A 12,331-nucleotide genomic window follows, 5' to 3' on the forward strand; every position below is an offset into this window, starting at 1 on the left:
GCCCTGGAAAAATCTGTTCTTCTGATACTCCACAACAGGTTTTTTTTAAAAAACTGTGTTTGGTGGAATCATGGAGAAGAAAAACGAAAGAAAAAAGAGAGAGGGAGGGAGGAAGGAAGGAAGATAATGCAAACACAGTCAATTTTTTTTTATCATTAGAGGTTTGTCTCTTGATTGTGGATTTCAGGATTTTTCTTTTCATCTAAGAATTTTTGAAGCCTTGAAAACATTGGAAAACCCCTGCTTAACCCAAACGTTTGATTGTTCGGTACAGAAATGAGCAGTCAAGCATCTAGTAAATTTGGGGCTCAGAAACATTTTCCTACTAGTTCTTCTGTATGTATTTGTTGCCCACTGCTCTTCCTCACCCCTTTCCATAGTTCAGAGTTGCTGCCATTGGAGGATACATCTGAAAGTCCTTGTGTTGCCCGTGTTTGTGTGTTCGATTTTGTGTCTTCACACACCTGCTGGAAAAGGGGACTTCTATAGCCTGGCAGAATTCATCAGAGACTATTCCTTATGGTGGCTCCTTCATTCCCCCTCTTTTCCCCTTCTCCCCGGCAGATTATTTAAAGAAGAGGGTGACGACCTAGTAGATTACTTTCCAAAAGACCGAGATGTATTTTTGGACAGAGAGTTCCAAAGGGTCACAATCTCTGGAGAAGAGACATGTGGGGTAAGTCTGTTTGATTTGGGGGTTGTTCTCATTTCCCCCATTCTCTTTCAGAGACTCTCACTCAAAGGTGGGCAAGTTGACACCCGCACCTATCTTTGACTACAAGCCCCAAAGCTCTGGTCACCATAATCAATAATCTGATCGTTGTGGATGAAAACATCTGAAAGATACTTAACTGCCTATTCCTGCTACAGACCATAACGCCTGCTGTATTTGGAAATACTGTGGTGGTCCAGTGGTTAGAATGCAGTGGTGGTGCAGTGGTTAGAATGACTGTTGGCTGCCCGCAGTGCAGCAGTTCGATCCTGACCAGCTCAAGGTTGACTCAGCCTTCCATCCTTCCAAAAGTCAGTAAAATGAGGATCCAGATTGTTGACTCTGTAAACTGCTTACAGAGGGCTGTAAAGCACTGTGAAGCAATATATAAGTCTAAGTGCTATTGCTACCCTGGGAATGACTAGTCTCCGATGCCCATCTACAACTTGATGCCTGTGGCATTAATGACAATTCCCATTAGCTTAAGCCACTTTGGTAAAGGCAGATGGGAGTTAAAATCCAGAATGTCTGGAGGATACTAAGTTGGGAAAAGCTGTCCTTGCTCTGAGTTAGGGAGAAAACATAGAGTGGAGATAAAGCAAATGGATTGCAAGCAACAGGATTCTTTGGTTAAAGCTTCCTATAATGGAGTGTTTAATAGGGTAAGATAGTAAATTAGTTGGACAGTTATGCTAACCACATTGCAGAAAGCTTTCTACATTCCCAAAACATATACATTCCTTGAAAATCAAAGAATTCAAAGAGTTTCACATTAGCTAGCCACTGCGTGATGATACCGAGTTCAGTCCTACTACTTAGTTTCCTTGACAGTTGCTGGGACATGAATGCCTACTACGGCATCTGCTTGAAGCCAATTTTCTTGTGAGTTGTTTTTAAAATGTGGGTTGTGGAGTAGCCAGTAGGTTGCATGTGATCAGGTTCTGTTTAACAACCTCTCTGTCCTGCTGAAATCTGACAAATCTGACCCCACAGTATTATTTTATTCTTTTAAAAAAGAAAACAAGCAGTAAAATATCTATGAAGATTCTCGATCATCGTCCATGTCATGGTTATGCCAAAAGTGTTTTTCCAAAAGGCAACTGGACTTTCTTTGTCACTAATTTTCTGATTGCCGAAAATTGACAAACAGTGACAATTCCAAATTTCTTCAGAATCGAAGGAGCTTCTTGGATGTGGAGTGAAATGTTTTCAAGGAAAAAAAACCATTTGCCTTTTGGAAAAGCACCTTGGGGACAGGCAGTAAAATAGAAATGTTAAAGTCTGTTATTTTTGAGTACCTATTTTAAAAAAACTTTCAGCAAAGGGCTGCAAATTTTCTCATTTTAGAGACCTTGGTGGTTTAAAAAAACAAAAACATTTTAAAGAGGATGGAATTTCTTCAAAGAGCTTGTTCAGCCCTGTTTTAAAATAACATTCTTTTTTTAAAAAAATTTTTTATTGGTTTTTAAAACAAACATAAACAAACAAAACATAAAAACATCAAATCATCTTCCATATATGTACGTACAATGTGCCGGTTGGTTTACAAATTGTTTTGTGCTTCCATTTCATAGTCTTCAATTATAATTACATTGTTTATAATCTCATATTTTCAATCAATATATTAAATACATTAATATATTATTAATCAATCATTTGACTATACTTTTATTCATTCATGTTTTCCAAAATGATCATATTTTACTTAATTTGTTTTATAACAATTCGTATCATCGTCCCAGATCTATCCTAGAGTCATTTTGTAGATATAATTAGAAAAGAATACATCTTTATATATTTATTATTTTCTAAAAGTCTACATATTTCATTACTATATTTTATTGTCTAACCATTGATAGAATAGATCCCAAATTTTATAAAATTGTTTATCATCTTGTTCTCTAATTTCAAATGTCAATATACTCATTTCAGCACATTCCAATATTTTTTTAATGATTTCCTCCTGTGATGGTATTTTCTCATTTTTCCAGTTTTTAGCAAATACAATCCTAGCCACTGTTAATACATTTACAATCAGGTATTTCAAGTCTTTACTATATATTTCAGGTAAAATTCCCGATAAAAATATTTCTGGTTTCAAATCTATATGCTTTTTTGTCATTTTTTCCAACCACGTGTGGATTTTAGTCCAGTATTTTTTAGCATCCGCACAAGTCCACCACATATGGTAATATGAGCCAGGTATCTGATGACATTTCCAACATTTTTCGGATTTATTCTTGAACATTCTTGCTATTCTTGTCGGGGGAAAGTGCCACCTGTAAAACATCTTATACAAATTTTCTTTATATGCTGTTGACATTGTCATTTTATAATTTTGAGACCACAATTTTTGCCATTTCTCTAGATCAATCCCATATCCAAAATTCTTCCCCCAAGCAATCATAGTTTCTTTAACTTGTTCTTCTTCTAGTTTAATTTCTAATAAATATCCATATAATTTTTTAATCACCTTTTCATCAGTACCTGTCAAAATCTTATCTAAGTCAGTCAATTTATCATAGAAACCTTCTGTTTTAGAATCTTTATCATACCTTGAATGTATTTGCGCATATGAAAACCAATTCATCTTTATACCTTGTTCCTCTAGTTTTTGTATAGATTTAAGTTCACCCTTTTCATTCAATATTTCACCACATCTAACTGTTCCTTTTTGTATATTATAGGATAAGAAAATGCTTCAATAGTCGATAGCCAGACTGGAATTTTCAAATAACGTTGTCTTTTAATCTTCTCCCAATTTAACCACAGAGACTCCTGTATATAATGTCTTCTAAAGTACCCCTGTGTTTTAGTTCCTTTATACCATAAAAAAGCATGCCACCCCAACAACAGGTCATGTCCTTCTAATGTCAACAATCTAGTATTTCTTAATGTTATCCATTCCTTAACCCACATCAAATTTGTAGCTTGGTAGTACAACTCCCCATTAGGCAAACCAAATCCTCCTCTTATTCTAGCATCTTGCAAAAGTTTTAACTTTATTCTCGCTTTCTTACCTTGCCATATATATTTCAACACAATTTTATTTAAATCTTCAAAGTAATCTTTTCCAAGCCTAATTGGAATTGTTTGAAACAAATATAAAATTCTGGGTAATATATTCATCTTGATTGTTGATATTCTCCCTATTAATGACAGTTGTAAATTTTCCCATTTCGCCAAATCTAGCGCTATCTGCTGTTTAAGTTTGATATAATTATTCTCTTTTAGTGTACTGCATCTTGCTGTCAAGTATATCCCCAAGTACTTTATCTTATTCGTGACCTGAATTTTCAATAGGTCTGCCAATTCTTCTTTTTGTCTTGATAGCATATTCTTTTGTCAAGATCTTTGTCTTATCTTTATTTATTTTCAAACCAGCCACCTTTCCATATGTCTCTATCTTTTCTATCAATTTTTTTTTGAACAAATTTTTATTAATTTTTAAAGACATACAAAACATACAAAAATTCAAGACATAAAAACATAAAAAATCTCTTTTCTGAAAGTTGCTTAATCCCGGGTCAAAACTCTTGGTACAGACACACATTCAAATTCATATTCATTTTACATACCATTCCATATCTTATTACATTTTCATTTTTCTATATAGCTTCTCCTTTTAAATTTTCTCAATTTTATTTTATTTATCTCCTCTCAATTCAAATCATAATATTTATTCTTTGTCTGTTCTATTTCCAACTATCCGTTTATCTTTCTTCTTAAAAAAAGAAAAAAGAAAAACCTTCTCCTGTACACTGATTGGAGTATGACGCCTATGTCTCTTTCCCCTATATTTATAATACTTGATTTAAAGTACATAACTTACGTTGGGATTCTGTCTGGTACATTCTGACATTATACAATATCATCAAAACCAATACAAATCTATTCATTAATATTAATATTTATTCATATCTTAAACATCTAGCACATTTCTTATCAATTAGGTCACATATTTCTATGGGAGCACCTACTTGCCATATTAATTCCATCCCCCACATCACATATTATAAATCATTATTACATTACATGTTCCCCTCTCCTTCTTCAAACCTCTCATTTCACGAATAGTTTCACTATTATAACATAGCCTAATCATTGGTGTTAACAATCATTTATATCTTTAGACATTTTACACATTTCAATTAATTATCATACCATTATGGGAACACTTCTTATACTTTCCAAAATTATTCCCCCCCTCCCACATCACCGATCTTAAATCATTATTTCATTAAAGTACTCCCCTCTCTTAACAAAAATTTCACTAAATTATACTAAATATTTATCACATTTTAAATTACATATTATTTCCAATCTTCTATAATTATTTCTAAATACAAATATAAAAATGCAATCTTATATACCTTTCTAGAATCCCTTTTCCAATAAAATCTATCCATTATCTCTAAAAAACTTTTGTTTTTTTGCATTTTGCTCCCCACCATTAAAGCTTCTCATCCCTTCCTTTCTCCCTTGCTTCTTCTTCTCCTTATTCTCTTTACCCCTTGTCTCTCCACCTCCCTTTTATCCTGTTTTCCCTCTTTCTGTTGTTTCCTAACACGATATCCTCTTTTCACCTTATTCTTCTCTTTTTGGATTGTTTTCCCAGGTCTTAAAGTCTTCTTCTCCTTTTTCTCCTCCTTCTTTTCTTCCCCAACCAAAGTCGCATGTTCTTCAAAAATGGCTTCTTCTTTATCCTGCTTATACGATTTTACATAAGCACAGACCGCCATTTCTATAAACTGAAAAAGAGTGCCAAAGACATCTTTCCCTTCTTGCTTTTCTCTTTCATATTTTTGATGTATAAGTTCTAGTTCATCCACAACTGATGCCATTGTACAGAGAAAAATTTTTTTCAAAACAACTACCCAAGTGCTTTTAGTCTGAGATAATTCTCATAAAATCCAAAGTCATCAAACAGTCCAATCAGCTGATTCTTTTTAATACTTTCTCTTTTTCCACTTTCTCTTTTTGGGATAAAGTTTGATCACAAAGTTCTCTTTAAAATATATCTTTAGGAAGTCTTATTGCTGTTTAATAGCTCTTTAAAATTAACTCTTTAAAGTTTTAGGCAGTCTTCTCCTTATTTTCAGGTTGCTCCAATTTTTTTTTTTCCCTCTCCCTTCCCACTCACAGCCAAAAAAAAAAAAATCTTCTTCTTTTTTTTCCCCCTTTGAATATTCAGAAATCCTTGCTCCTTCAATATTCATTTACCTCCAGAACAGATTCCCGGATTTCTCTTATGGTTCCACTGCTGTCACGTTAGGGAGGAGAGTGAAAGGCAAAAAAAAAAAAAAAAACTTACTCTTTTGAAATGTTCGCCGCTTGTATCTCTTTCTAGAAACAAAGTATCCTTAGCAGCCTTCGAGGTTACAGGAACTCTCTCTCTTAACTTTATCCCAGTCAGAAGCAACTTCCACAGCTCTTCCCTCTTCCTCCAGCACAAATCTTACCCGGCTGCTGGCTTCTTTGAGGCGGCCATTACTGACCGCCGCTCCACCACCTCAGGAAAAAGGGGTTATTCCGGCTGGAAAGGGGGTCTGCGTTAACCCCAAACCTCTGTCCGGATCCTCTCTCTTCGGCTGCCTCTACAAGGCAGCCATAGCCCCCAGACCTATTTAGATCGGGGGCACCTTGGCAGCGAACGCGGCAGGGATCGCAGAGGCGCGAATTCCTGCCGCTACCGAAGCCGCGCAAAACCGGAAGTCCTATCTTTTCTATCAATTTTGATGCTGTTTCTAGTGGGTCTTCTAAGATAAAAACCAGATCATCTGCAAATGCTTGCAACTTAAATTCTTCCTTTTTAATTTTCATCCCTTTTATATTCTTTTCAGCTGTAATATTTCTGCTTAGCACTTCCAAAGTTAACACAAACAACAGAGGTGATAGTGGGCACCCTTGTCTTGTTCCTTTTCTTATATCGATAGATTCTGTCAGTTCTCCCTCTATCATTACCTTTTCCCTCTGCTTATGATATATAGCTTCTATTGCTTGAATAAATTTAGAAAGAAAGAAAGAAAGAAAGAAAGAAAGAAAGAAAGAAAGAAAGAAAGAAAGAAAGAAAGAAAGAAAGAAAGAGAAAGAAAGAAAGAAGGAAGGAAGGAAGGAAAGAAGAAAGAAAGAAAGAAAGAAAGAAAGAAAGAAAGAAAGAAAGAAACCCCATAGTGCTTCTGCCTCAAAAGCATATGAGTTTTGTTTTGCATATTCTTCCTTGCTGATTTGGGTTGACTTCCATGGCAAAGGGGAGGAAAACTGTTGTTGCTGAGAACAGGAATGTTGTTTGTTTTTACAAACACCCAAGGCCTTGCAGGGTTCTGGGAAGTAAGTTCCCCAGGAGCCTTGAGAGAGCCACTCCGCCAGCTGAACTGCCCTTCAGCCAAATTCAAGTCAGGATGTGTTCTTGGAGGTGCTACATCAGCCAGGGATCTGGGATGCAGCGAGCCAAGAGGGGGGATTCTCAGGACTCCAGCTGGGCAAGTCTCCCCCTGTTGAGCTGTGGCTGGGCCCAAACCTTTGTAGTTTCTGGGATCGGTTTAAGATGTAGCTGTTTATCTATACTTGGATTAGACTGGTTCCTCTGTGCTGCTCTGGCATTGTTATTGTTGCCCTACGTTTCAGAGTTCGGGTGGAAGGAGAGGGGGAATAAAAGTCACCATTTTGGACCATTATTTTTTAACTCATTTATTTTTCGTGAGTGTGCCCCAGTTTGCATTGTTTTGTTGATGAAAAGACAAAGGGAGAAAATGAACAAACAAATACATAAATAAGTAACGCAAAAGAGAGGGAAGCCTGTGAATGCAATGAATGAGAAAAACCTCAATCCTGAAGCCAGCCACAAATGTTGTTGTAATTTCCTCTGCTGAGAAGGTGAGCAGTAAGCAGATCCTTCCCTCTCACAGTTGAACTGGAGCACAGTTGCACTGGTGATATTAGTGAAGAGTCAGTGTCCACACCTAGACAATATTCATTGGTAGTTCAGAGCCTAATTCTCCCCTGGTCACTTCCATGTCAGCCAGAATCTTGGTGGTCAACCATGTTGTGAGCATGGAGATTGGTTTTTCTGTTACCACACCAATGCAACAAGAAAGGGGATGGAGTTGTTCACTGCTACTTGCAAAATGAGTTATGTAAGTCTTTGTAATGCATGAATTGAAACTACGAGCTGTTGACTATTCATTCAGCTGCCCAACTCAAGCTATGTGAGTCTGGGTGGCATACAAGACAAAAAAAGAAAACTCTTATTCCTTAATATAAGACAACAATTTATTAAAGGGTGGAGGGTCCTTGGTGCTCTGTCTGAGCTTGCTTATTTTCTTGCAGACATTTCATTACCAAAGCTAGGTAACATCATCAGTGCTAGTGTTATTACTAAACAATAAAATGGTGAACAGAAAGCTTCCTAAACTCTCCCTTCGGAGACTCAAGTCAACTTGACATAAATCCCCGAGGAAACATGTTTGCACGAACCAGGGTTTTGCTGAACAACCAACTTGACTTGGCTTCTTGCAGTCCTGCCAGATGTAAAGTTGGCTGCATCATGACTTTGTCTGTAGACTATGAAGATGTTGTAATAGCTTCAGTTGACTAAACTATGCATATGAGATAAAACATGAATTAAGCATCCTTCATCTCCAGATGCTGCTTCCTGTAAAGAAAAAAGTAGATCACAGAGGAAACGTTAGAAAGCATTTTGGCAATGTTCCTTAACGGTTAGTTTTTGTGACAATCACTCTGGTAGAATGCAAAACCTTTGCTTTCTACCTTCAAGTATTCAAAGTGCTTTCTCTGATGACATGTTCCTTCTGTTTTATACCCTGTGAAACTTTCCACAATGATGCTCTGACAACCACCTCAGCTGAATAAACCACTTTTTTCCCCTATACAGGTGCCCTTCACAGACCTGTTGGATGCGGCTAAAAGTGTGGTCAAGGCATTGTTCATTCGGGAAAAGTACATGGGGGTTTCTCTGCAAAGTTTCTGTAAAACCACAGCCCGATTCCTGCAGGATCTTTCAGAAAAACCTTTAGCCCTCAGGATGTATGAGGAGATCCCTGAGACTCCTGTGGCTGCAGGTAAGGATCAGAACTGGGCATGGATTGGGGGGAAAAAGCATTCCCCTAATTCTAGTGGCAGAGATGGCTTAAGATGGTAGTTAGAAAAAGAGACTTTAATAGGATTTTAGACTGATTGTTTAAACTATTTAAAGGCTGACAAATAATCTGGAAGGAGAGGACCTTGAGGCACAACAACTTCTTTCACAATCAGTGGCAGCTGCAATAACAAATCCTGCATTATCTGCTACTAGGGTAGACTAAACTGGATAGCTGAAGGAACTTCATAGTTATCTCTCCATGTTTATGCATTCTGCAAGGTTTCTGTAAACTACAGGGGGTTTTTTATGTTGGGTTCAAAGGAGAGATTTTTAAAAAGTGTGAAGAAAATTCCAGTTCTATGCTGAAAGAAGCTGAATCTTGCATTCACTTATTTGGTATATGCTGTGTTTGTATTTTCTATTTGGATTTTGCTAATAAAGTAGAAAGCAAGGAAGTAAACGGGTAGGATCTTTGTTAGCTCTTTCAGAGGGAACAAAGAGCCGCTGGATTTGATGAGTTCAACAGGCATTGCCAATGCATCTTAGGCTATGTCTAAAGCTAACTAGAACCTTACTTCTAAAATTAAAAGGGAAAGAGAAAAAGGCATATTTCTTAGGAATAACAAAGGCACTTTACACCTAGACTAAATTTTTCGACTGCATCCAAAACTGCATGTTTTCTGTGTTTCCATAGAAACATGCAGTCTAAACAGATTCTGAGGTAAATGGGAAGGAGTAACATAATTAAGCTTCCTCAACATCATGGTCTCTTGATGTTTTGGATTACCTTATCCTCAAATATCACGGAAAGCTGCCAAGTGAGTGATGGATGGAGATGATGTCCAATATACAGTATTTGAAGATTCCCTATCAAATTTGGGGAAACCTGGATACAATTTTTTGCAGTGGCACTATCACATTCTAATATGCAATATAAACTTAACCTGTTACTGGTAGTCCTCAACCATGACCACTCATCCAGCGACTGCTCGAAGTTACAGCAGTGCTAGGGGATGATGGTTACAACTGGTCCTTGGAGTTCTGGATATCCCAGCACCACCCTATCCCACAATCGTGATAGGTGCGCTTGGCACTTATGACTGGTTTGCACTTAACAACTGGTTGCAGTACCCCATGATCATATGCTCACCATTTTCAACCTTCCTTATCCAGCTTGTCCAGAAAGTCAGTGGGGAAGCTGGCAGGGAAGATCACAAATCGCTGGGTTAAGTCTCCCTCACCCACCCCCTCTTCACTTGTGCCATACCAGTGATCCCTCTTTGACCCTCGACCTGCTTGCCTTGCACCTCCCCAACCCTCGCCATGCCTCTTGCTAATCTCCTCACACTCTCCAGGACCTTTGCTGGGTTTTTCTGCACAACCCCTTGCATTCTCACACAGCCTCCCCAACTTATATCACATCTCTTATACACTCTCATTCTCCTTCCCCGACCCATGCCTCTCATGCACTCCCCTTATACACGCTTCCAGATCTTCCCTCGCACTCTCCCCAACCTTCCCTGCACCCCTGGATGCTCTCTTGCTCCCTTCCCCACCTGGCAACACCCACTTTACCTCCCTTTCAGCCTGAGACTTCCTGCTGGCTTCTCCACTGACTTTGGTTGTGGATGCTGGCGGGAAGTTGCCTTGCTTAACAGCCATGGGATTTGATTAACAACAATGGCCGGGATGGCAGGGATTATTATCCCTAAGTGATGCAGTCACACTTTGTAACCACTTCATTAGCAAGCCCAATCCTAATTGCCACCATGGGACTAGCTATACCTGTTCAGCCTCCGCATAACTGATTTGCTTAGTTTGTGCCCATGCACTCTTGGAGAAAGAGAATGGGAACACAACAATCCCTAAAATTGCAGCGGGGGAATTATGGTGTGGGCCAGAGGTAAATTAGCATTTGATTTCTCTTTTAGCATTCCATTAAACTCTTAACTACAACAGCCAACATCATTCTACAGATGGGTAGCTAAGAGCTGTGGTGGTGCAGTGGTTAGAATGCAGTACTGCAGGCTACTTCGACCGTAGTTTGGCAGTTCGATTCTCACCAGCTTAAGGTTGATTCAGCTTTTTGTCCTTCCGAGATTGGTAAAAGGAGGTCCCAGATTGCTGGGGGCAGTTGGCTGACTCTGTAAAATGGTTAGAGAGGGTTGTAAAGCACTGTAAAGCAGTATATAAGTCTAACTGTTTTTGCGACTGCTGTTCTCGTAAGCATTTTCCTCTGTTACAGATGCTCCAGTGCACCCTCCGTTTGCACACCAGCATCCTTATGAGAAATGTGATCCTCAATCAATGCCTGGAGATCTTGGCTTTGGCCTCAGGATGGTCAATGGAGTAGTCCATGTGTACACCAAGCAGGACATCACTGACAAGTAAGTAGGTGGCTGAAGGCATGAGAATAACCTGGCTATTGAGAAAATAGAGAAATAACATCTGGGGCAGCGATGTTATCTATGATTCATGTCTAGCTGAGCAAGATTTCTGATGCTCTAATTTTTCTCTGCTGCTAGAAATCATGAATGCTTCTGACTTAACAAACTGCAAAGGAAACAGATTTGAAAGTAAAAATTGATCTATAATTATCCCAAACAGAATTTATTTTAGGAAGATTCATTCCTGAACAACATTTTTTGGTATACACAAAATAATATGCTACTTTTTTTGCCAATCATTATTTATGTGCATACAGTGATTAGTATTGCCACAATAACAAGAAAGCACACAGTTTTTTCTCTATCCGTCTGCCCTCAGGAAAGTAATATTTATTAAATAGTGAGGGACTGTGGTTATCAATCAGCCATACTGAGAGACAAATTTCAGTTAGGAAAGCTCATTACTTACACTAAAAAGTAATAGAACAGAATAATTTAAAGCAAATAAATGAAAAAAGATGCACTGTACTTTCATTTTTATTTTCACATTCAAAGCAAAGTGCTATAAGAAGGTTGTTTTTTAAAAAAATATGTAAACCCTCACCCTTTAGTAACATAGTAAATAACAGCTTTATGACATCCTGGGAAAGTCATGTTAAACGGAAAGCCTTTTAAAAGTACATTGCAAGTGATGGAAGGAACACAATGGTGCAATTGAAAAGACTGCTAGCAAACTTTCACAAGTTTGCTATGATTACCAAACAGTGTTTCTCTTCAGTTCCCATCAGCCTAGGCGGAAAACGCAGGAACTGAAAATGGGAAACACCTTCAGCTACGCAGGAGTCTGGCTATTTAGGCCTTCACAGTTCTCTGAAACCAGTTACTAGCCAAGACAGGTAAAACACAGAGAAACGTAACATATCTGCAGCTTGTGCTAACTAGGGAACTCGGACTTCAGCATCACCGAAGGCTTGAATCCACACCGACTCTAAAGCAGGCTACTGCAGCCCAGGCTAGCAGCTTCAGATACGTGTGGAATTCCCCAGTGAGCATTGTTGAAATCCACACTTTTTAAACCTGTCAAAGTTGTGAAACACTGGTCCAGACTAAATACTAGTTTTTGTATCAATT

General features: G+C 38.1%; 1 protein-coding gene across 7 annotated transcripts in view; it reads left to right on the forward strand.

Annotated features, from left to right (window-relative positions):
• Positions 1-12,331, forward strand: part of AMPD2 (adenosine monophosphate deaminase 2) — a 61,266-nt gene that overhangs the window by 34,015 nt on the left and 14,920 nt on the right. For all 7 annotated transcript variants that reach the window (XM_087959988.1, XM_087959990.1, XM_087959991.1 and 4 more), the window contains 3 exons: positions 565-676; positions 8,607-8,793; positions 11,059-11,200. In XM_087959988.1, coding sequence (XP_087816114.1) covers positions 565-676; positions 8,607-8,793; positions 11,059-11,200 — 441 coding nt within the window. The remainder of the gene's footprint in view (positions 1-564; positions 677-8,606; positions 8,794-11,058; positions 11,201-12,331) is intronic.

Source organism: Notechis scutatus, chromosome 3, assembly GCF_049901735.1.
Source record: "Notechis scutatus isolate UNSWTSFEM ecotype Mainland chromosome 3, rNotScu1.2, whole genome shotgun sequence".
NCBI lineage: Eukaryota > Metazoa > Chordata > Lepidosauria > Squamata > Elapidae > Notechis > Notechis scutatus.